Source organism: Lynx canadensis, chromosome B3 (assembly GCF_007474595.2).
Source record: "Lynx canadensis isolate LIC74 chromosome B3, mLynCan4.pri.v2, whole genome shotgun sequence".
Classification (NCBI taxonomy): Eukaryota; Metazoa; Chordata; class Mammalia; order Carnivora; family Felidae; genus Lynx; species Lynx canadensis.
In genome coordinates this window covers 74,554,510-74,578,522 of record NC_044308.2, presented here as the reverse complement: position 1 = coordinate 74,578,522, position 24,013 = coordinate 74,554,510, and the positions used below count along the sequence as shown (strand labels likewise).

General features: G+C 50.8%; 3 protein-coding genes across 9 annotated transcripts; 2 read left to right on the top strand and 1 right to left on the bottom strand.

Annotated features, from left to right (window-relative positions):
- The first annotated feature begins 380 nt into the window (after positions 1–380).
- SDR39U1 (short chain dehydrogenase/reductase family 39U member 1) lies at positions 381–3,515 on the top strand. 3 transcript variants are annotated; one of them, XM_030318843.1, is made up of 6 exons: positions 381–473; positions 790–896; positions 991–1,073; positions 1,465–1,586; positions 2,367–2,513; positions 2,761–3,515. In XM_030318843.1, the coding sequence occupies exons 1-6, from the start codon at positions 458–460 to the stop codon at positions 3,171–3,173; spliced, it is 888 nt and encodes a 295-aa protein (XP_030174703.1). In that variant the 5' UTR covers positions 381–457; the 3' UTR covers positions 3,174–3,515. The 3 variants fall into 3 exon arrangements, with proteins under 3 accessions (XP_030174703.1, XP_030174704.1, XP_030174705.1); XM_030318844.1 differs by having other exon boundaries at positions 394–473; positions 2,370–2,513; XM_030318845.1 differs by lacking the exons at positions 381–473; positions 790–896; positions 1,465–1,586 and having other exon boundaries at positions 992–1,073; positions 2,370–2,513.
- Positions 3,516–3,530: 15 nt separating this feature from the next.
- KHNYN (KH and NYN domain containing) lies at positions 3,531–21,995 on the bottom strand. 5 transcript variants are annotated; one of them, XM_030318838.1, is made up of 8 exons: positions 21,813–21,988; positions 12,518–12,738; positions 10,543–11,654; positions 10,285–10,415; positions 10,103–10,199; positions 6,922–7,029; positions 6,611–6,712; positions 3,531–6,057 (listed from the first exon to the last, which is right to left on the bottom strand). In XM_030318838.1, exons 1-8 carry the CDS (start codon positions 21,919–21,921, stop codon positions 5,805–5,807), a joined length of 2,133 nt encoding a protein of 710 aa, XP_030174698.1. In that variant the 5' UTR covers positions 21,922–21,988; the 3' UTR covers positions 3,531–5,804. The 5 variants fall into 5 exon arrangements, with proteins under 5 accessions (XP_030174698.1, XP_030174702.1, XP_030174699.1 ...); XM_030318842.2 differs by lacking the exon at positions 21,813–21,988 and adding an exon at positions 13,378–13,502; XM_030318839.1 differs by lacking the exon at positions 21,813–21,988 and adding an exon at positions 12,849–13,463.
- Positions 14,494–15,776, top strand: CBLN3 (cerebellin 3 precursor). The gene is made up of 3 exons (XM_030318846.1): positions 14,494–14,800; positions 15,108–15,227; positions 15,579–15,776. Exons 1-3 carry the CDS (start codon positions 14,501–14,503, stop codon positions 15,774–15,776), a joined length of 618 nt encoding a protein of 205 aa, XP_030174706.1. The 5' UTR covers positions 14,494–14,500.
- Positions 21,996–24,013: the final 2,018 nt, after the last annotated feature.

Sequence of the window (24,013 nt, the reverse complement as noted above, 5' to 3'; positions counted from 1 at the left end):
AGGATGAAGAGGCCAGGCCGAAAGAAATCCATAGTACGGATAGAGAAATTCTCTTGCGTTACTACCAATCCGCCAGGCTGAAAGGACATTCAAATCTCTACGGGCTTTCGGTCATGGGTGGGTGGGTGGGTGGCTGGCTGACTGTGCACTCCCCACTCTAAAACCTTCCGTCCTCTGCCTTCGTACCTTCTTTCCCCGCCCACTGGGTCTAAGGCTACCACCTCCCACCCCGGCCCCGTCCCAGCCACTCCTCGCGCTGAAACAAACAACCTTCTCTATGAACTCTTCCGGGTCGCCAAGGAGGACCACGCCCAGTCTCAATCCTGCCCGCCCCCCTATTGGAGCGCGCTTCTCGAGAGACACATGCGCACAAATGTCGCTTCCAGGATTGGGCGGTCGTTTCCAGATTGGGAACTCCCCCCTAAATCTTGCGCGGGCGCGTTAGGTCCTGGTCGCTATGCGGGTGCTTGTGGGTGAGGGAGGGCAGAAAGGGAGAATCGGGGGCGGGCTTATGGAAAGGTTGAAACAAAAGACTGGGAGGTGGGAGACCGTGTTTGAGGGAGGGCAATGAATCGTGCACTGGTAGTCGTGCACCAACCAGCCTTGGCTTCCTATCTCAGGAAGCCGAATCTCCCCCAGTCCCTGTGACCTGTGTCACTTTTGCATCGCGGGAGGGGGGAGGGGGGAGAAGTCTGGAGTCAGATGGGATGGTACCAGAGGAGGGGGGCCACATGCGGGGACGGAAGGTGACCCCCCCGAGAGGATAAATAGCTCGTAATTTCTGGTCAGGTGGCGGGACGGGCTTCATAGGGACAGCCCTAACCCAGCTGTTGAAAGCCAGGGGCCACGAAGTGACGTTGGTCTCCCGAAAGCCCGGGCCCGGTCGGATCACCTGGGTATGTCCATCCTCTGGAAGCTATGGGAGAAGGTCTGGTTTGGCGGCGCTGGGCAAGCCACCACCCGTACCTGCCTCATTGTTTTCTTCAACAGGATGAGCTCACTACGTCGGGGCTGCCGCCCTGTGATGCGGCTGTCAACCTGGCAGGAGAGAACATCCTCAACCCTCTCCGAAGGTCAGCTAGGGCCCTGAAGCTGATGTCCTTCAGAGCAGAGGGAGGACGGGTGTGACCCTGATTAGGAGAACCTGTGAGCTGTGGCGAATGGAAATGTCCGATTGAGAACTAAACTATCCCAAACTACTTATCCCGCCCCACTCCTCCCTCCACACCCACCTGCCCTTCTGCCTGCGTCAGCCATTGACTTTAGTCCTCACTCATAACTCAAGATACCCAAGATACATGCCTTTTTTTTTCCTACAGGAGAGATGGGCCATTCCTCTAAACCACAGTGCAGGGGTTTACTAGAAGTGGGTATGGATGAGCCCCGGGGAAAGAGGAAGGGATATGCGTGTATGTATTTAGTGACTTACTTCCCTTTTTTTTTTTTTTTTTTTGTCTCCTGCAGGTGGAATGAAACCTTCCAGAAGGAGGTTCTCAGCAGCCGCTTGGAGACCACCCAGATACTGGCTAAAGCCATCACCAAGGCCCCACAACCCCCCAAGGTCTGGGTCTTAGTCACTGGTGTAGGTATGTCCCAAATCACCAGCCCCTTATATTAGCCAGAAGAAGAGAGGTTGCACAGCGAGGGGTTAGCCCAGGCCCTTCTAGCTATACACACCCGAGTACTGATCTTTTCCAAGCACAACAACTTCCTAGGCCCTCAGTCCATGCATATTTCTCCTGACCTTTGCGTACTTTCTCTGAGAAACCGGGATTCTCAGAGGAAGAGGGGATAGTGGCACTGCTCTCAGTGCCAGAAAAAGCCTCATCTACTCCCAAGTCCCTTGCTTCTCACAGCACAGTTCTTTGGGAACAAAATTTGATTCTTGTATTTCACCATTGGGACCAAAGAACTGCAAACGGTTATAGAACATATATCTGCCACTAGTCTAAGTGTTTTACACATATTACAGCATTTAACCCTCACAAGCACCCTATGAGAGATAGGTATTATTGTTATTCCTGTCGTAAAGATGCAAACATTCTGCAGAGAGAGGTTATATAACTTGCCTGAACTCACAGGGTTAATAAATGGTGGGGCTAAGAATAAATCTCAGGCAGCCTGGCACCGAAGTCTTTGCTCTTAAGTACTACACTCTAGCAGTCACTCAGCTTAGCTACAACTAAAGATAAGTTACTCTAGGGCAGGAACAGGTCAACTCATGGAGTAGTTCAAAGGAAAACTAGGGCTCTGTCTTCCCATGGGAAGATCCCAAAGACCTAGGAGGGCAAGACCAAGGGAAACATCAGGTGCAAAGGGCCAGGCAGGACCAAGGATGTTGGGGCAAACCAGTGCTATTCCACCGGCAGCTTACTACCAGCCCAGCCCGACTGCAGAGTACGATGAGGACAGCCCAGGAGGGGATTTTGACTTTTTCTCCAACCTGGTAACCAAATGGGAAACTGCAGCCAGGCTTCCTGAAGAGTCTACACGCCAGGTGGTGGTGCGTTCCGGTGAGAACCAGGGGCCTGGGTATCAGACAGGTTTGGAATGTCTTCCTGGGCTCGGGGAGTGGCAGATTTGTGGCCAAGCTGTGGATGGGAGGACAGGAAGTCCCAGAGAGAGCCATACCTCTGAGCTACTACAGAGCTAAGCTGGCCTGGGAAAAGGGAGGAAGAGGAAACCAGGAGGAACTATGGAACTGCTGGAGGCTGAGGAGCCTCCCTGACCATATCTGACCATACCTCTTGCCTGCTCTAGGGGTCGTGCTGGGTCGTGGGGGCGGTGCCATCGGTCAGATGCTGCTGCCTTTCCGCCTGGGCCTGGGGGGCCCCATCGGCTCGGGCCACCAGTTCTTCCCCTGGATTCACATCAGAGACCTGACAGGAATCCTGGCCCATGCCCTTGAAGCAAGCCACGTGCAGGGGGTCCTGAATGGAGTGGCTCCAGCCCCCACTACTACAAATGCTGAGTTTGCCAAGGCTTTGGGCGCTGCCCTAGGCCGCCCAGCCTTCATCCCTCTCCCCAGCACGGTGGTGCAAGCTGTCTTTGGGCAAGAGCGTGCCATCATGCTGCTGGAGGGCCAGAAGGTGGTCCCACGGCGGACACTGGCCACAGGCTACCAGTATTCCTTCCCAGAGCTAGAGGCCGCCTTGAAGGAAGTCGTAGCCTAAGCGGGGAGGCCTCTGGCAGGGCCGGAGTCCTGTCCCTCAACAGAGGCTTCCTGGTTGGAGACTCAGGTAGTAGGCTCAGGTACTGAGACCTGAAACCATCTAGTCCTTAGAGATTCCTCTCCCTGCCCTCCTCATGGTTCCTTTGCTCCACCTGATTTAACTGAGAGACTGTCCAGTGTCTCAAGGTTGCAGTCTCATCAAGTTGGATCCTTAAACTCTTCAACTCCTTGGAAAAGAATTTCCAGATTGGTTTCCCTGTGTGTCCCATTACTGTCCCAGTTACCCTTTATGTTGTGTAGAGAATTCTCTGTGATTAAGGCAATAAAGATAAATTATCTCACAGGCTTCGTTCACCTCTTTGGCCTAGATTCTTCTGGAATTTATTTCTAAGGAAATGCCAGATGAATCTTTTCCCTACGTTGGGGTTTTGAAAGTTATACTGGGCATCTCTCTTCTTGGTCCCTCCCTTGCCAAGAGCCAAAAACAAATTTGGGGCATGAGGTTATTATAAAGGTAGAGACCAGAAAACGAGCGCAGTGATCATCCATTTCCAGTGGGTTCTATGGTCACCCTGTGTACTTGTTCACACAGTGCCGTTAGGGTGCCAGCAGAGGAAGAGACAAGGCTTCAGTCTAGGACAGCCTTCAGTCTGTCACTGAACAGCAGTGAATTAATAAAGCAATCCCGCTGGCCCTAGTTCATGAAGCTGCAGTAGGACAAAGCCAGCATCCCCACCTGTAAGAAGCTTGGGACTTGCCTCTCATCTGATTGGGCTGACTTCAAGCAACCAGAGTCCCTAGCACGAAAGGACAGTTGGGTCCCTCTGGCCTACTGTCCTGATTGTGTGCCACGCCTTGACCAGAAGTAGTTCCCCCTAGCCCCCAGTTTGGGGCCAGATTACCCAATCTCCTTTCTTCCCAGAGGACTAGGAGTTGTCTATGAGTCAGTTACCCCACAACTAGCCTCTTTGCCACACACCTGCCCCTAGGTCAGGTCCATACAGGCTAGTGCTATAAAGCCCTAATGGGAGAAGAGCTGAAGACACTCTCCATCATCCAGCTCCCCAACACTAATTGCTGGAATGAAGAACGGAGATGGCAGTACTTAACTCGCTGTGTGCCACTCAGGGAGATGTCCACAGCCGTAAAAGAACCATGTCCAGGGACTTGCTGCAGAGCCCGGACAGCACAGTATCCAGGGGCACTTGTCCTACTTCTTTATCTGGTCTTGGACTCTTCAGGAAGTTGACAGGCTCTGTATTGTTCCTGAGAGAATGACCCACCCAAAGGTAGATGTAACAGAAAAGCATATTTGGGGGCTGCAACCAATACTGTCCACAGATGAAATGTGCAACCTTGGAGTAGTCAATTTTCTGGCACAGGAGGACTTGAAGCAGATAAAGGACAGGATGTAGGAATCAGGATGACAGTGGTCGATCTGGTGGCCAGTCAGGTGCCTTCTGACTTGGACCCTTTGGTTTTCATTTTCCAGATAATTGGTTCATCTCAATACCACCTCTATAAACCCTTCCATCCCCATACACATGCACACAGAGCAGAAGGGGGCCTCACTTTATGCAGTAAATGTGTTCTGTAGAGAAAATGCTGGGGTCAGATCACATTAACATTGTCATTGCAGACAGAGCATGGCTTCATCAGTTTGGCGAACACTCAACACTTCAGCAAGTGCATCTCAACGGGGACTTTCTGACACATTCGTTAATCTGTAAACAAACACTTGAATGCAACAGGAGAGCTGCCATTTATAGGAACCCTGAGAGTATTTTGGTAATGCAAACAGCCACCCCTAATTAACTATTTTATAAATGTGGATTTGGGGGGGTTGCCCAAAAGGGACGCAGCCATGATAGGGCACATTATACTGAGGACGCAGTGTTAAAATCTAGGGCACGGGCCCTGGGGACTGAGGATCCTCAGCTCTCTGACAGTGAGGTTTTGGTTAGGAAGCCTGTGCAGCCACAGACAGACACACCTGAGACTTGATGCAAGTACCTTTCCTCCAAGGAGCTTTCCCCCACATTCTCATTTCTCTTCCCAGCTGGCATTTTTGCTCCTGATTTATACACAGAAGTAAAGGCCAAGCAGCTCAATCAAGGTCACAGACAGGCATAGCTGAGACCGGAAGCCAAGTCTCCCTCTGCCTTCACCAGCTCCCTGCTGCCCCACTGTGACCCAGACCCCATAACACTAGCCTCCCCAGGGCCCAGCATCCCCCTTCCCAGCCAGGCCTAGGAAGCAACCTGTCCTCTGACCTGCCAAAGCCAGGGCAAGGAAAGGCTTAGCTTTCTTGCCACCTGCTCTTCGTTCCCCACCCCCGTCTCCATCCCCAACTCAATTTGAAGGAGGAGCTAGCAGTCCCAATCTCCAGGACCTACTCTTCCCAGCAGCCCCCACTCCCTACAGAAACCCTGTGCTATGGCAAGGTTGAGAAGTTAAGGCTGAGCAGAACCTCCTGAGAGCTATTTGAGGTCCTGACTCCAGATGAGATCAATTCGCACCAACTCAGAGTGAGTCTAGGTCAGGATCTGAGCAGCACAAGGACCCTCACAGAAAATGCTGAGCTGGGTGAGGCTGGAGCTGACGGTATAGCAGCCACTCGGACACGTGAGACTCAAAAGTTGAGGCTCAGTAGGGCCTCCGAGAGCTGGTTGATGTCCCGGCAGTATGGCTCCCGCTGCAGGATGAAGTCCACCTTGTGATCCTGGCCCCAAAACACCTCCAGCAGCTGGCGCCGGAGCCGCTCTGTCTCCCGAGTCTTCCGAATGCCACCACCGCCTTTTTCCTCCTCTTCTCTCCCCTGCTGCTGATGACCGTGTTCTGTGAAAGCCCTGGAAGGATGCTGAGCCTTAGAAGACCCCTGAGCCCTGGGAAGAAACAGAACAAAAAAAAGCTGATGAGCATCACGGAGGGAAGTTAGAGCCCAGGGGGCATCCCAGTTAACTGCCTGGCCTATTCCTGGCTTGGAGGGAGGGGGGAGGTGGGGAATGGTCCTGAAGTTCCCCAAGATGACCACTGAGCGGCAGTATCAACCCACTTCTGAAGGGGAGGACATTTCCTTTGGAGCCAGGAAGATGAACCCTGCCACTGGTATGATCTAGTTTTAGTCTAATACATTGACCACTTACTTCATGGTTCGGCACAGATGTGCTAAATACAACTGGCTATAAGTAAAAGCAACCATGTTCCAAATAATCCACCAAACATGGATCAGGGGAAGCTTCCCTCCCAGCCTGGAGGGTCTATGTCAGGATTCCCTGAAAAGCAGTTAAATACGGCCAAGCCCACCACAACCTGAACCACTGAAGAATTAAGCTGGCCCAGATTGAGGTCACACTTCCCCCCAAGTCTCCAGGTCCACAAAGCCCTTCAGACAGAGGGCCAGGGCTGGGGGCTGTCTAGGAGAAGCTGGGGCGTTACCTGACTGGCTTCTTCAGGAACTCATCCAGCGTGGGGCCGTTTCGCCCCAATGGATCATCAGGAACCATGAAGAGGTTTCCCACAAAGGTGAAGGGCAGTAGGCTGGATGGGGACAGAGAATGTATGGTCACAGAGGGACCCTTAAGAACCTCCCAGACAGCTGAGACCAGCACCACCAGAAAATTACTGGCCACCGTATCCTTCAAGGCAATATCAAGCCCCTTCCCAGAGTCTTCACCCGATGGCAGAACAGAACTGGTTTAGAGAAAGGTCTGAGTATGCGCCCTGTTCTCAGGGGAGGGTTCCCTCACCGCTCCCTGATGATCGCCATCCACTTCTCAGACTCCTCCGCCAGGTCCCGGAACTGGTCATTGGAGACAATGACCCCGTCGGTCTCTTCAGCCAGCTTCACCATGAACCTGTCTCAAAAACCACGGCAGCCGTTCTGGGATACTCCAAGGCCCCAACCCCAGAGTATCATCGACTTCCATGACCCACTTCTGGGCATGGAGATCTGACCCCCCCACCTCACCTTGACCCAGTCACCAGGTGACTGCCAGATTCGGGTGCCATAGTTAAGAGAGGAAACAGAGACAAATCCGCATGGTCTCCCAAGAGCATCCCCTCTATCCACCACAACCCTCCACCCAACACTTTGTGCCTCATTCATGAGAGACTGTGAGATCTGGCTCCAGCTCTGTCTCCTTCCATCCTCCCCCATCAGTCACAAATCCATCATGCTCTTCCTCTGAAGAGCCTTCCACTCTGCCCCCTTCCTTTCCAGTCCTACCATTACCCTTAGCTATTTGAACATTGCACCTGAGATACTGCATAGCCTCCTGATAAGGGGTGCCCTGACCCCAGCCATTTACCACCCTCAAGTCTCTCCTGCCCTCCCCTAAAAGAACACGCGTTTCCCCCAAACAAAACTCTTCCCTCCTTGCCATTTATCTACCGAATAAAGTCCACAGGGCTGGCAGCTACGGCCTTCTAGAACCCAGCTCAATCTACCTGTACAGCTGTATCTCTTCTGGTATTCTCTAATGTACTCTCAACTCTGACAAAATCAATGATCAGATAACACCCTGTTCTCCAAACATGCCCTGTGCTGTCTGATTGCCACCGTGCTTCTCAGACGATCCCTCCATCTGGAGGTGCTTCCCAAACCTCACTGGATGAACAGGATCACCAGGGAACTTTTAAAAAAGAGATGCCTGGGCCTCACTTTAGTAATTCTGATTCCACAAGATGGGATAGGACTCTCGAGGCAATGGGTGGGGGTCTTTTATAACAGGTTTAGAAACCAAAAAGCTGGGGCCCAGCCCACATCCTCAATCAACAAAAAAACTTGCTAATCTCTCCCTTCCCACAAAATCCCCACCAGAAGGGGGCTCCCTTTCCTCCGAGATGCCATAGTGTTTGGTTTATGGTTTGTTTGGGCTCTGAAATCAATAATCAGGCCTTCCCTAATTCCCAGCACCCCCACCTCCTTATACAGGCCATGTGCCTACTGCTAGGTGCTAAGTGGGCAGGCAGTATTTGAAAGACAGTGTGGTGAACAGGGAACGAGTGATAAGCATTAGGTGTAACATGACTGGTTCTGAGTTTGTCTGGGAAACGCATGAAGGAGACGACATATAAATGTACATGGTGTCATATGATAATAGAAAAGGTATTTGCAGGTTAAGGGTATTTTACTGTCATGTTACTTCTTCTGTTGCTCAGCAGTATTCATTCAGTAGGCCTATGCTATGCACCACTCTACTACTCACTGTAACTAGACAAAATTTCCAAATTCATATTGTGCTGTCCGCCTACCGGGACCTACATAACAGACACGTGCCTTTAACATTCATTACAACTGACTCGCTCTTCAGTTTCAATTCTGTGTCAGTGCTGGTGTGGAAAGGTTCCATGTCTTGGATAATCTGTGAAATCTAGACATAAAACAGAAGAGCACTGGGAGAAAGTGAACTGCCTTTTTGTAGAATACCATTTGTTCGTTAGGGAGAAAAAGGTATTTGAAAAGACAAAATATATAATCACTGTGGCTTGGAAACTCATTTTTTTCTTTAAGACTGAAAATCCTTGGGGCTCCTGGGTGGCGCAGTCGGTTAAGCGTCCGACATCAGCCAGGTCACGATCTCGAGGTCCGTGAGTTCGAGCCCCGCGTCAGGCTCTGGGCTGATGGCTCGGAGCCTGGAGCCTGTTTCCGATTCTGTGTCTCCCTCTCTCTCTGCCCCTCCCCCGTTCATGCTCTGTCTCTCTCTGTCCCAAAAATAAATAAATAAATAAAAAAAAAAACAAAAAAAAAAACGTTGAAAAAAAAAAAAAAAAGACTGAAAATCCTAGGGAATAAAGAACTTGTAATTGCAAATAACTAATTGGCTTTTAAAATCTGCCCATTTCCCCCTCTATGTGTGTACCCTGGGGAGGGAATGTGCCCTGGATTTTTTATTTAAACAATTTGACAGCTTTAACTTCTCACTTTGCCTTTGCCATGTAGTATAGCCTTTGTTTGTTAAGAGTTCACCACCACTCTTGGGGCGCCTGGGTGGTTCAGTCGGTTAAGCATCTGACTTCAGCTTAGGTCGTGATCTCACAGCTCATGAGTTCAAGCCCCACATCAGCCACATCAGGCTCTGCGACAGCTCGGAGCCTGGTGCCTGCTTTGGATTCTGTGTCTCCCTCCCTCTGCACCTCCCCCACTCACGCTCAGGCTCTCTCAAAAACAAAACATAAAAATTTTTTAAAAAGGTAACCACTCTTACCCTATGTCTGCATTTCTGTGTGACAGACATGAGACCTACTGCCATTGTTGAGGGGGTCCATGACAAGTCAAGGACTATCACTGTACACTTGCCTGGCACCTTGAGTGAGGCAAGCACATACCTTAGCTTCTTTTGATATTCACAAGGAGGGTGAACAGATAGAAGAGGACCCTGGGACAAAGAGGTTAACCCGTTAAGAGACTGGTCTGTAGTCAGAGTCAAGGAGTAGGTACAACTTGGGGCTCAAATTCAGATCTTCAACTTCTAAGTCCAGTGATGTTCCTATTGTAACACGTTTTGTATCATCTTAGTATGGCCGCGTTGTGTTTCTTCCTTTGCCTTTGTTATTTTGAACAGCTACACCGGTACTTCCAGGGGGATTTCTCTACATGTTTGGAAATCTAGGCTGTAAGAAGTTATTTATGTCACCAGCTTTCCCAGCTTCCCATTAAACTAGTATGTTCTAGACAGTAAGGCACTATATAAATACAAGGCATCATTTAGTCTGATGAATCAAAAATGAATGAATGGGCAAACACAGTTGTCTACCTTCTGTCTCCTCTGGCCTGGATTCATCCAGGTACGCGGAGGAATAACTGGCCATTTTCCCACTGCCCAGACTTAGAGACCACACAAAGGGTCAGGGGGTTCCATCCCCGCCTCGGCTGCCCCCACTGTGCTTCTTGAATCTCAATACTGGGGCCAGGAGAGAAGCAAGTACCTATCATCGTAGGAGGAGATCCTCTTGCCATCCATGACTCGGGAGGGAGTGAGAGAGAGCAGGCTGAGGGAGTATAGCTTTTGCAGGAAGTGGCCCTCTAGAGAAACAGAGGAGCACAATGGGGTTATCCTCAAGTTGAAGTGGGGCCTATCCCGGGTTACAAAACATTGTGCCCAACTCACCTCTGACCTTGGCATCCTTACTGAAGCGCCACTGAGGCACAAAGACAGTTATGTCACGGTGGCCCCGGTCCCAGAAGTACTGCACAGCAATGGCAATGCCCCGGCTGGAGAAGTAGTGTTGGAGGCCATGCCTGCAGTGGGAAGGGGTCAGCGCTCTAGGGCCCCAGAGACGGGGCCTCTCAGCATGTGTCCCCAAGGTCCATAAAACTGTTCATATCATCCCCCTCCCTTGGATCCTCAGGCCCACCAGGTACTCACACCATGGCCACATTGCTGCCATCAATGACAATGTGACGGAGGTCTGGCTGGCCAGGCACATTGGCAAGGCACAGGGTGAAAGGGTCCTGCAGGGCCTCCTGGAAACGCTGCGTGCCAGTCACCAAGTTGCCCCCGCGGGTACCTCGTTTCCACGGAGACCCACGGCCTCGAGCCACGACCTGCTGCTTGTCTCCCCTGTCTCCTCGGTCTCCGCAGTGCCACGGGGGTTCGGGTGCAGGTGGAGGGCTAGGCACCCTTGGAGGTGAGGCCTTCCCATTGTGTAACCGCTGGAGGAGGGAGGCTCCCCGGGGCTGAGCGGCCCTTGGATAGGGACCCTGGGCACCAGGAGGCTCACTCTGGACACAGAACCGTCCTCTGTCCTGAGGCACCCCCTCCTTCCCCAGGCCCTTTCCTGTCAGGGGCCCTATCTGCCCTGCCTCTCCTCCTCCTGGCTGTGATCCGAAGGCCCCTTCTTTCTCCCAGGCCTCTTGCCCAGGCAGCTCCTTCCACCCCAAATCCATCTCCCTGGGACCACCCTGCTTCCCTCCCTCCTTCTCCATAACATGTCTCTCTCCCCTTGACTCTTGCCACCTTGTAGGTCCAGTGTGCAGGGACTCCCTGACTTCATTCGAGAGAGCTCTGACTCCCTGGTACTGAGCACCCAGTGGGCCCGGGCTCCCCCCCACCCAGAGGGGTATTGCATGGGGCCCCTGCCCTCTGGATGCCTCCTGCACCAGACTCAACAGTTCCTCCTGGACAGCCAGGGGCAGCTGTAGCAGGGCCTCTCTGTGGGCATCCCCATAGGGCTGCAGCAGGGCGGAGAAGTCTCTCAGCACTCCAGCACACTGAGAGACTCTGGGGGATCGCCCTGGCTGAAAGTCCCAGCTCAGCCGCTCCACCAGCTCCTCCACTCTGCTCTGAGCCATGACGAAGGCCTCAGTCAGGCCACTGACCATTAGCGAGCCGGGCAGCCCAGGCACCAGGTGGGCTGATGTGCTCCAGACCAGACAATCAAGGAAGAAGCCCTGGGCTCCCAGGAAGATGCAGTGCAGTTTGGGTGGGTAGTGGATTTCATTCTGCAACTCTGGGCTGCAGAGACCCTTCAGGAACTCCTGGGGGAGGAATGGGGATAGGGGATAGGAAAAAAGGAGACTTCTGGAATTCTACATGGCCCAGTAGCCTCTTCAGGCCCATTGCACACCATCACCACCCCATCCCTGAGTTCCAGGATGCCTGGGCAGAGCAATGGAGCCCCACAGAGCCTGACAAAGGTGAGGGTTAAAAAGGGATCAAGAATCTCACTTCTTTTCCCTTTTCAGCTGATAGGGCTACAGCTAATATTTCCACTTAGAACCTGACTCAACTTAAGATATTATTATAATAAACTGATCACAAGGCCATCTCTCTAAATATGTATTCGTGCTAAATACGTATGCGTGCGTATGCGTGTTGTAGATTTCCATCACAAGGACTGTCATTTGCTAACTTTTGCTGGACTCATGCTTTATCTCATTCACAATAAGTCCAATGAAGTGGATACTGCTATTATTCACATTTCATAGATAAGGAAAGGGAGACTCGGTCATGAGGCCACCCCATGAGGTAAGTGGAGCTGTACTAGAACCTCTGACAGCAGGAAGCAATGGGGCCTGGCTTCCCATCCCCCAGTGAATTCCTTGGTGGGGCCTGCTTGCCCAACCGGATTATCTCTAGTCTTCAAAAACAGCACAACTGATTTGAGTGGAATCACCTGTCTCTAAGTCCTGGCAGAACCTGACTCAACATAGCTCAAATGAAACCAAAACTCCAGATAAATACAGATTTGCAAAGTCCCTCAAAAGATGACAGTCACTGAGGTTGCCAGTAAGACAACCAAGGAGTGAGTGGAGCTCCTCCCCAGCGGCCCCTCCTCTGCTCTGCCTCCCTGTGGGGGAGGGAGACATTGTTCCCCAAAGGGTCAGAGAGGGGTGTTCACCTTGGCTCTGCTGGCGTTCTCCTTGGGGCCCTCCAGCTGCAGCCAGATGTGAGGGTTTTCAGGACAGTCCTTTGGGAGGACACTCATCCCCACGCTGAAGATGCGCTCCACGTAGGGTTGCTGCTCCCGCACCTTGTCCTCAGCCTCCGCAGACACGGCAAAGCGGTCAGGGGACGGGGAGCCAGCCCCCCAGGTGGGCATGGCTGCTTGGCCACCCAGCCCTGGAAGGAGGGAAGGCAGCTCAGAGCCTCCTTGTCCCCTTAACCCAAATCTTGGGTCTCCCACCCTACACCAGCTATCAACAGGTCGCGATACCGATCTAGTAAACAACCTGGGTCCATCCTGGGGGTAGGAAGAGAATGTCAGATTATCCGGAACCAGGTCTTCTCTCCGGAGAGGAAGTCATGGGCAAACAAGGCTGCCTACTGGGGATGGGCATCTGGCCTTTGGAAAAGGCTGACCACAGCCCTAAGCAGGAAGAGTGGGGGCTCCAGCTCGGTCTGGAGGCCAGAAGTGGATAGATGACAAAAGAGTCCCTCTCCTCAGGATCTCTGCAGTCTCCGCGTCCAAGACGGCCTCTTAAAGATGAATCCGCACCAGGGCTTGAACTGGGATGTCCTCTGGAGTCCCTGGTCTGCCATTTCCAAGGTTCTAGCCCCTCCCACCTCTCCCCCTCCCTCCGCCGTCCGCCGCTCTTCTAGGTAGCGCCAAGGCCCCACCCGGGGCCCAGGGGTCGAGCCGGGTCCCCGCCCACAGCCGCCAGCTGCCACCGCCCCCGGCGCCCTTCCCCCCGGCCGCGCTCAGCACAGGGGCCTCCGGCTCGGCTCCCGCCGCCGGGGCACGGGGCAGAGCGCGCCTACCCGCCTTGGCCGCCTGCTTCGGCCTCAGTACAGCGGGCGCCTCTTGGTGCCTGCAGGCCCCAGCTTCACCCGCGCCCCAGGCCCAGCGGAGAAGGGCTGGGAGCCCGAAACTGGGCGGGCCTTCCCGAAGTCCTCACCCAACGGGGACCTGTCTTCGCCACATCTCGAACAGTTTTTTGAGTCACTTCCTGGCCCGGGGCGGAGTCAGCCAGGCCCCACCCGGCGCAGGGCGGGCTCCGGGCCCTAGCGCGCGCCTGCCGCCGGGACCCTCCCGGACCCGCCCCCGGCCCGCCTCCCGGACCCGCCCACTCGCCAGGGGTTCGCTTGGGCTCAGCTTCCAAGCCTGCCTGATGGGTTCACCTCTCCCGGTAAATCTGGGTTCTCGCTCGTTCTGCGCAGTTGTTTCTCGGGAGAGAGGAACCACTCATTGAGAGCTGGAGGTGAAGAGGATCCCTTCGGATGAAGATGTGGAAGATCAAGGAGAGAAAGAGACTGGCCCATGGTCACAAGATACTGACACGGTTGGCCCAAGCACTTTCCACCACGATCGTAGGGGAAAGACAAGGTCACCCGCTTTCTTCTAATGGCGGAAAGGGGCCACTGAGAGGGCTGTTGACTAGTGAGGGATTTTAAGAGGAGAGGAATGAAGAAAAGGAGGGGCTGTACGAGCTGTCTGGCGCATAGATGCACGCTCACCGGCATACACCTACAGGCTCTCACACATTCTCATAGGCACATGTACACTTTTACACACCAAGTTCTCTATGGTCCCAGATCCAGCCTTCAGTGCTCTCCAGAGGGGCTGCCCTGGGTTCTGGCTGTAGCCCTTCTGTCTCTCTGCTTTATCCCTCCTCTCCCTCCTAGCGCCCAACTGCTGTCACTTCGTGCCCTGCCAAGGAGGAGGGAACTGCAGTGACAGCAGGAGAGAGAGGCAGGACAGAGTCGTGGGGTACAGAGAGGTATGGAGAGGGAGATGCTGAGACCAGGTTAACAGTGAGACCCAGAGAGGGGGCTGAGGAGCAGGGTGAGGGGTGGTGAGAGCCCCCGGGGGGAAGCAGGAACTGAAAGGAGCGGCAAGAGGGGACAAGACAGGAAGACTTGTGGGTCACAGAACAACTCAGCCATGCCAGGAGCAAAGCGACACTGGCGACCAAGACTCCCACCCAGCCCCAGGCTGCCCTTGGCCCTGATACTTCTGACCCTAGGGAATGGGTGGGCCCAAGAGGGGGCAGAGCCTGTCCTCCTGGAGGGGGAATGTCTGGTGGTCTGTGAGCCTGGCCGAGCTGCTGCAGGGGGGCCTGGGGGAGCAGCCCTGGGAGAGGCCCCCCCAGGAAGAGTGGCATTTGCTGCAGTCCGAAGCCACCACCACGAGCCAGCAGGGGAGATCAACAATGGCACCAGTGGGGCCATCTACTTTGACCAGGTAATCCCCCTACCCTTGTCCAGGGGACGTGTAATGACCTGAAATCAACTACTCAAACCCACTTGGCTCTTAAGGAAAATCCCCCTACTGTGACTAGGTGCTCCTCCGCTCCTCTGCCCTACTGCCTGTCTCCCTTCCCTACACCCCTACCCACACTCCTCCTTGCCCATTCTCATCATTTCTTGTGAATCTGTGCATTCCTCCTGTTCTTATCTACCTGCCACCCCTTCTTTTCCTTACTCACTGCCCTGTCCCATAAGCCAGTAGTTTCCCTCAATCCCCACTCAGCAGAGTCTGCTTCCCACAGGTCCTGGTGAATGAGGGTGGTGGCTTTGACCGGGCCTCGGGCTCTTTTGTGGCCCCTGTTCGTGGTGTCTATAGCTTCCGGTTCCATGTGGTGAAGGTGTACAACCGCCAGACTGTCCAGGTAACCTGTGTACTGGGGCCCTGTCCTGGCTCAGGAGGGGAGGGAAGGGAGAGGGAATAAGTAGTCCTGCTGACTCCTAGGCAGTCCCTCCCTTGACGGTGTCCTTGGGTGGGGGGTGGGGGTGGTGCGGCTGGCAGGAGGAAGAGAGGAAAGGACCTGTCTAGCAGAGAGTGTGGAGGAGGTACTGAGTCCAACCCTGGCCATCCCTCAGCCCCCCACTGAGCGTGTGCTGAGCCCCAAGTTCCCAGGATTGCAGAGTATCCCTTGGGAGCTGGAGAAAAGAAGAAGCCCTCAGGCAAGTGGGGGATCTTGGGATAAAGGGAGAAGTGCTAACTGGGCTCATCTCACCAGGTGAGCCTGATGCTGAACACGTGGCCCGTCATCTCAGCCTTTGCCAACGACCCTGATGTGACCCGAGAGGCAGCCACCAGCTCTGTGTTACTGCCCCTGGACCCTGGGGACCGAGTGTCCCTGCGCCTGCGTCGGGGGAACCTACTAGGGGGCTGGAAATACTCAAGCTTCTCTGGCTTCCTTATTTTCCCACTCTAAGGGTTCAGGCCTTTCAAGGACTGGAATCTAACCCCTGCCTTCTGCCCTCTGCCCTCTGCCCTCTCCTGCCCCAGAAGCAGCATCTTTGGAGTAGGAGAGAGGCTCCCTCTGGCTGCCTGTATTCCACCTTCTTGCATGGAACCCTGTGCCTAACACCCAAGGTGAAGAGTAGAGCTGTGGTGTCTGGGGACCTGGCCCCCCTCACCTACCCTCCCACCCCCATCCTCCCACTGCATCTCTTTGTGCCTGCAAGGTATGGCAGGTGGCAAGGCCTGTGCTACTTTGCAGACTCTGTTCTTCCTGTTCCTCCACCCCCAGCCTTCTGCTCAGTGCTATTTGGGGACAGGTGGCACAGGTGAGCCTGACAGGCCCCCCCACAGGGACCCAGATGGACCAGCCTCAGTGTACCCTGCAGGCTCCTTCCTATGAGGTGTGCCAGCATCACGGATCTTGGCCAGCAGAGTCAGAAGCCGAGCCAGCACAGTGTGGGCTAGGGCAGGAGGCTTAGCGACCAGCAGAAGTGTGGGGAGGACCACAGGACAGCCCAGAGCCTGTGGCTGGTGGGGCAGGAAGGCCATGTGCCCAGATTGAACATGGTACACACTTTTCATGTACACTGGGGCAGCCAGCAGACAGTGAATCTGGGCATCCATCTGTGCAAGGTCCCCGATGGACTCTGGCCCTCACCTCCCCACCTAAGACGTGGGGTGTGTGTGTTTGCTGCAGCCAAGAGTGGGTGTACTGAGCTTCCTTGGACAGCTGGAGGTAGGGGTAGACAGTCACACGTGGGCAAGTATTGATCCCCAAGCATGACACACGTCAATGATGCGGCCACCTCCTAGAACCTTTGTGATCTGAACTTCAACGACTCCACATTCTGACTGCCACCGCCACCCTCCCAGCTCTCTCAGCTACCTTCACTGTACCTGTCCCAAACTAGTCCTAGCCTCTCTTCTTTCTCCTGATTTGTGCTGTTTTGTCCTCCTTCTTAAACTTCCTATTGTCTTAGATGCTATGGTTCATCCCTTCAGCCACTCTCCTGCCAGTGTTATAAAATCTCTATGTCTTACCGCACGCTGTCCCATTCTCCCAGCATGGATAAACCTATCAGTAAAGCAACTAGAGAATGACGGTCAATGAGAAACCACAGGAGCCCTGAAGAGACAAGATGCCATTTACAATTTGGATCAGGGGTTACAGGATACAAGCAGGTATGTTTAGAGAAGAGAAATGTAAAATTGTATATTTGAGTCAAATACAAAAGGAAATTAGTAATGCTTAAATTACATAGGAAACACCAACACGGATTTGTGGTTTTCAAAAGAAGTAACTTTTTCAAAATTTGTCACTAAAGTAGCCTAGAAACAATATTAGAAAAAATCTGATATGCATTCTGAGCACCTGGATCTTTGCCTCAAATATGATTCACCTTTAAAAGAACTTGGGGCGGGGCGCCTGGCTTGCTCAGTTGGTAGAACGTGTGACCCTTGATCTAGGGGTTGCAGTTTAGAGCCCCACATTGGGTGTAGAGATTACTTAAAAATAAAAGTCATAAATAAATAAATAAATAAATAAATAAATAAAATAAAAAGAACAGAACTCCATCTCTTAAATAACTCTATGCCTGGAACACGTTGTTAATGACAAAAAGCAAGGATACTTTTTAAACTGTATCGGGTAGAGCCGAAAAGGCAAAGGAATCCATTTTCAAATTCTCCCACCCCTTGACATGCTGTGACAATTTGATCATCGAAAGGAAAATAATACAGTTAATTGGAACAAGGTGAATTTTTAAAATCCATGACTCTGTAGTGATATTTAAAAGGGAAAAAGTCACTATAAAATGTGCAAAAAGATAGTTAATTTATCAAGTGAAGAAGAACAAATATAATCATATATATCTAGCTAATTCTGATAAGTAGAAGAGTGTAAATATAGTGAGTATTTTATCTCTTCGTAAAGTATACTTATTTTTCTTTATCTGTATAAGTAGGGAAGGGTGGACACATAGAGCTGTGAGTGATTCCAGAAAAAGTTGGAACTGTATCAAGAATGGAGGAGACTGATTGGCACCATCTGGTCATGTATCACAACCAGGAAGAAAGGGAGCCCAACAGTGTGTTGCAAGATGATGAATTAGTCAAACGTCCAAAAGATAACTGCTCACAGCTCAAATTTGATCCTTCATTTCTTGGGAAAGGGAGCCTCTATGTCACCAAACTAATTTCAATGAGATTGCAGTAACAGCAAACCCAAAATAATAACGGGTTAACCAACAAAGAAGATTATTTCTGTCTCACATAGAAGAATTCACAAATAAAGAGTAGAGCTGGATCACAGTTTTATGATGATTGCAGCCAAGTTTCCCTTCTTGCTGTTCTACCATCGTTAGCATGCCATATCATGGCCCAAGATGGCTCCTTGCACGCCAGCCATTACATTAGCCTTACAGCCCCCCAGGAAGCAGGAAGGAAGAAAGAGCACACCACCTTCCTTTATAGAAGCCTTCTGAAAGTTGCCCCCAACATGCTGATTACATCTCGTTGGCTAGAATTTAGGCACACCTGGCCACACCAGGCCAAGGAGAGAGGCTAGGAAATCGAGTCTTTATTCCAGACAGCCATGCTGAGCTAAACATCATGAGTTTTATAATGTGGAAAAGGAGGAGACTGGATATTGAGGAAAAACAACTAGATGTTTTTGAACGTGCAAATGGGCTACATAAATTCGTAAATAATGGCAGGGAAGTTACTGTGTTGGTTTTCTGTTGCTATATAACAACTTCAGCAGCTTGACACAACACCTATTTATTATCTCACAGTTTTCTGTAGGTCAGAGTCCAGCAGAGCGTGACTGGCTTCTCTACTTGGGGTTTCATAAGGGTGAAAGCAAGGGCTGCCTTCCCTGCTGAAGGGGAAGAATCCACTTTCAAAAGCATTTAGAATTCAGTTCCTTATGGCTGTAGGACTGAGATCCCTGGCACCCACCATGTTTAGGCCAGCAATGTCAGGCCAAGTCCTTCTCACAGTTTGAATCTCTCTGACCTATCCTTCTGAGAGTCAGAAGTCTCTGACTTCAGTGGAGAAATTTCTCTGATTTTAAGTGCTCATGTGATTCGATTGGGCCTGCCCAGATAATCCAGGCTAATCTTCCTCTTTTGACCTTAATTACATGAGACATCTGGGTGTCTCAGTCAGTTAAGCATCCGACTCTTGATTTCAGTTCAGGTCAAGATCGCATGGTCATGATCTCATGGTCCTGGGTTGGAGCCGTGTGCATCAAGCCCTGTGCCTCAGGCTCTGCGCTGAGTGCAGATTCTCTCTCTCTCTCTCTCTCTCTCTCTCTCTCTTTCTCTGCCCCTTCCCCACTCACTTGCTCACTCTCTCTCTAAAATTAAAAAAAAATTTTTTAATTTAGAAAAAGATTCTCTCTCTGCCCCTCTCCCTCATTTGCTCACTCTCTCTCTAAGTATAAATAAATAAATAACCTTAATTACATATGAAAATGTCCCTTTTGCTATGAAACATAATTCAGAGGCTCCAGGGATCAGGGCATGGACATTTTTGGAACATCTGCAGGGAACATGGACATTTTTGAAATATCCTAGTCATTAAGTTTTAAGATGGCATCATCTAGGGGCGCCTGGGTGGCTCAGTCAGTTAAGTGTCTGACTTCGGCCCAGGTCATGATCTCACAGTTTGTGGGTTCAAGCCCCACATCAGGCTCTGTGCTGACAGCTCAGAGACTGGAACCTGCATCAGCTTCTGTGACTCCCTCTCTCTCTGCCCCTCCCCTGCTCATGCTCTGTCTCTGTCTCTCAAAAATAAATAAATGTTGAAAAAATTAAAAAAAAAAAAAAGATGGCATCATCTAAAGGAAAGGCATCCTGGGGCATCTGGGTGGTTCGACTGATTAAGCAGCCAACTTTTGGTTTCGGCTCAGGTCATGACTTGGAGATTTGTGAGTTCAAGCCCAGTGTTGGGCTCTGCACTGACATCACAGAGCCTGCTTCGGATTCTCTGTCTCCTGCCTCCCTCTCTCTCTGCCCCTCCTCTGCGCTCTCTCTCTCTCTCTCTCTCTCTCTCTCTATCAAAGATAAATAAACATCTAAAGAATGTATTGGGGCGCCTGAGTGGCTCAGTCGGTTAAGCGCACGATTTCGGCTCAGGTCATAATCTCATGGTTTGTGAGTCCAAGCCTATGTCAAGCTCTGTGCTGACAGCTCAGAGCCTGCAGCCTGCTTCACACTCTGTGTCTCCCTCTCTCTCTGCCCCTTCCCCGCTCGCACTCTGTCTCTCTCTCAAAATAAGTAAATGTTAAAAAAAGATTTTTTTAATGTATTATAAAATAAAATAATTTAATTTAATTTAATTTAATTTAATTTAAAAATAAAATAAAGGCATCCAGTTACAACACACAAATCACATGGAAAAAGCATGGGTTTAAGAAATTCCCATGGTATACAAGGTAAACACTGGCTCAGATTTTAGTCATTTTATTTAATTAAAAAAAATTTTTTTTAATGTTTATTTTTGAGAGAGAGAGAGACAGATACAGAGTGAGAGTGGGGGAGGGTCAGAGAGAGAGAGGGAGACACAGAACCCGAAGTAGGCTCCAGGCTCTGAGCTGTCAGCACAGAGCCCCATGCAGGGCTCAAACTCATGAACCGTGAGATCATGACCTGAGCCAAAGTTGGACGGACGCTCAACCGACTGAGCCACCCAGGCGCCCCAAATTTTAGTCATTTCAGAAGATGCTCCAGTTCCCAGGTCCCAGCCAATCATTCATTGATTAATCATATAAAACTTCATCTGCCCTGAGATAATGTTCTTTGGGATTATCTAAATTCAGAAATTGGTCTGAACTGAGATAGTGTCCATCTCTTGGGTCTACAAACCCATTTTTATAATATGTGTATACACATAGTATAGGTGTAATAAATTTCATGGTCCTTGTAAGATGTGTGTGGTTTACCAAAATCATGCTTTTAGAGAAATTAATATATTACTGGTGATCCTATCAAAATATGTAGGAGGTTTTAAGTTTACAGGAGATGTTTAAATAATTTGATTTGTAAAATAGGTAGGTTTTGATTTATTGGGTATACAAACCGTGTTTAAATGTTTAAACAATTTTGCTTAAGTAGGTTTATGAGGTAAATAGATTAAACGATAAATAAACACCAATGGTGGTTAGTGTTCCTCTCCAGGTACAAAAAGCTCCTCAGACTTTAAGAATCCTAAGACTAGAATGCAGCTGTCCTGGGCCGCCTGGGTGGATCAGTCAGCTGAGCATCCGACTCCAGCTCAGGTCATGATCTCGCGGTCGTGAGTTCGAGCCCCGCATCAAGCTCTGTGCTGACAGCTCAGAGCCTGGAGCCTGCTTCAGATTCTGTGTCTCCCTGTCTGCCCCTCCCCGCTCATGCTCTGTCTCTCTCAGTGTCAAAAAGAAACATTAAAAAGAAAAAAAAAAGAATGCAGCTGTCCTGCCTCCCTGTGCCCACACCCTGGCAGCCAATCTCAGCAGAGAAAGTCCCACCACTGAAGGATGCACTGTGGATCTAAACCCATTGGTGTCTAGGGGCACCTGGGGGGCTCAGTCAGTTAAGTATCCAACTTCGACTCAGGTCATGATCTCACAACTCGTGGGTTTGAGCCCCTCGTCGGGTTCTGTGCTGACAGCTCAGAGCTTGGACCCTGCTTTGGATTCTGCGTCTCCCTCTCTCTCTGCCCCTCCCTCGCTCACACTCTCTCTCTCTCTCAGAAATAAATAAACATTAAAAAAAATTTTTTTAAACCCATGGTGTCCAGTCACCCCTGTCCCCAATCCTCTGTGCAAATCTTTTGTGGTTTCCTCTGCCAGCTTTTTTCTTCATCCTCCCCAGCATCCAACTGAAGCTTTCCGTTCTTTCCTTAAACCTTTTACACCGCCAGGTCTGCCCCTGTCATCAGCAGCAAACGGGCTCACCCTCAACCTGACTGAAGAAGCAGAAACACCAGGTAGGAACCCTTCCCACCACCACATCTGGAAACTCACCATTCTCATCTCTGCTCCCTCCTGTCTGGTTCAGTAGAAGACGTGTCCCTCTTCTTGTCAAGGCAGCTACCTGCATCCACCAGTCACGGATCTCACTTCCTCCAAACATCCCCTTTCCTTAGTCTCACTTCTCTCTTAAGGTTCAACCTCTCCCTCTCTACTCCTTCCCTTTAGTAGTTAAATAGACTCAAGACTCTTGACTCTGAAAAAGAAAATGATAGGTGTGGAAATAGTTGTAGATACAGAGCTCTATATGTCCCTGGCTCTATGTTCACGTCATCTCTCCTCCTCTTTAGAGTCAAATATTTATGTTCGCCAGTTTCTCACCTCCTAAGTCAACTGTGGCCTCCACTGCTCCACCTAAACTGCTCTCAGCCTGGTCACTCCCAACTTTGGTGTCACTAAAGTCAACACACATTTCCAGTCCTTCTGTTACTCAAGTCCTCCCTAACATTTGACCCTGTTGGCCACATCTTCCTACCAGAACTCTCTGTGCCAATTTCCCTGACTGTGCACCTTCTGGGCTTGCCCTCCACTCTCTGCCCAGGCTTCAGTTTCTTTTTCGGGCTCCTCTACCCCTCTGTTCAAGTCTTAAATGTTTTTCCTCAAGGTTCTGCCCTAGGATTCCTTCTGGCCTGATACATTCTCAAAAGCTTGAATTTCCATCCATGTGCTGACAGCTTCCACACTTGTTATCTCTATCCCTGATGCATACATTGGACGCCCCACTTTATAGTCAACTATACTCTTTCCTCCCTACATCTGTTCTCTCTCTGTGTGTCTCTGTCCTCCATGAATGAAACCTCCCTGTTTCCCCAACCCAACACTAGCCGTTGTCCTCAGTTCTTCCCTCTCCCTTATACCCCATAGCCAATCACAACCAGGAGCCCTGTCTATTGTGTTCCACCCCCCTGACTCAAACTACCAGTCTCCTAGATAGAGTTCTCCAGAAGCTTTCTAACTGACCCCTTGGCCTCCAGTTTTGCCTCCCTCAGTCCATTCTCCACACTGGGGCTGCCATACTGATCTATATAAGTGAACTTCCTTGTATAGCCCTTTAGGGGATCGGTGAGTCTCAGAATGAGACATTACCTAGTGTGGTTTTGAGATCCTTGGCAATCCAGCCACTACAAGTTTCTGCTTCATGTTGACCATCTACAAGAATGTGGAAGCTTACAAAGTAGCACCAGGTACTAGATGAGGGAAAGTGACACCATCCTGTGTTGGGGGACCCAGAGCTAGTGTATTAAGTCAAGAATATGCAGTTTATGGGGCATCTGGGTGGCTCAGTCGGTTAAGCATCCGATTCAGGTTCAGGTCATGACCTCACACTTCATGAGTTCGAGCCCCATGTTGGGCTTTGTGCTGACAGCTCAGAGCCTGGAGCCTGCTTTGGATTCTGTGTCTCCCTCTTTCTCTGCCCCTTCCCTGCTCATACTCTGTCCTTCTGTCTCTCAAAAATAAATAAACATTAAAAAAAAAAAAAAAAGAATATGCGGCTCATGACCTGCTGAGGAGGTCATAATGAGGAGGCACAAGCCACTCACACAGGGCACTGTAGGCAGGTAGCCCGCTCTCCACCGAGCTCTCACCTCAGGAAAGTGAAAACCCCAGGGCCGTTTTCATTAAAGGTGCAGTTTCGGTACATGCACACAAAAGAAGTAGTGACACAAGATTTATTACAGATGCCAGAAACGGGGGTGGGGGTGCACACAATGAACCAAGGGAAGGGCAGGCATTTGTCCCCGGTCACGAGTGAATGAACAGGACGTAGAGAGCAGGGTAACGAGCACCTACTATTCATAAGGTGGTTGGCACAGAGGTCACTAAAATTTTGGGTGCTCAGCTCTCAAGTGGTTATTTTAAAAGGTGCCCCCAGGAAAAGCAAAGTGGGAATTTGGGGTGAGTATCCTAAGCTCTGGTCCTTGAAAACCATCCAGCCTCTGGGCATGAGCGGGGGTTGTCATACTGTGAAATACCCAGGCAGCAACTCAAAATCATTGTTTTCTCATCACACCTCAGAGAAAAGAAGGCCTGGCTTTCAAGTCAAACTTTATCAAGGCCAAGGGAATCGTTCTTGGACCCATCTAAGGTAAATCGGGACGGGTTTTAGTTTGTACAGCAGTCTAATCCAGACCAACCTGAAATGGAGAAATCTTAACTGACACAGTGTAACACATTAAGGAAAGACAGGCCATAGA

What these genes read in the sequence shown, in the direction of transcription:
- CBLN3 (XM_030318846.1), top strand. Translation starts at nt 14,501, where the DNA reads ATGCCAGGAGCAAAGCGACACTGGCGACCAAGACTCCCACCCAGCCCC. An exon ending in GGGCCATCTACTTTGACCAG is followed by an intron (nt 14,801 to 15,107) that starts GTAATCCCCCTA and finishes TGCTTCCCACAG; the next exon opens with GTCCTGGTGAATGAGGGTGG. An exon ending in ACAACCGCCAGACTGTCCAG is followed by an intron (nt 15,228 to 15,578) that starts GTAACCTGTGTA and finishes TCATCTCACCAG; the next exon opens with GTGAGCCTGATGCTGAACAC.
- SDR39U1 (XM_030318843.1), top strand. An exon ending in ATCCTCAACCCTCTCCGAAG is followed by an intron (nt 1,074 to 1,464) that starts GTCAGCTAGGGC and finishes TGTCTCCTGCAG; the next exon opens with GTGGAATGAAACCTTCCAGA. An exon ending in GGTCTTAGTCACTGGTGTAG is followed by an intron (nt 1,587 to 2,366) that starts GTATGTCCCAAA and finishes CTATTCCACCGG; the next exon opens with CAGCTTACTACCAGCCCAGC.
- KHNYN (XM_030318838.1), bottom strand. Translation starts at nt 21,921, where the DNA reads ATGTTTGGAGGAAGTGAGATCCGTGACTGGTGGATGCAGGTAGCTGCC. An exon ending in ATCTCCTCCTACGATGATAG is followed by an intron (nt 7,030 to 10,102) that starts GTACTTGCTTCT and finishes TTTTTGAGACAG; the next exon opens with GTTCATGGTGAAGCTGGCTG. An exon ending in TTCCTGAAGAAGCCAGTCAG is followed by an intron (nt 6,058 to 6,610) that starts GTAACGCCCCAG and finishes GTTTCTTCCCAG; the next exon opens with GGCTCAGGGGTCTTCTAAGG.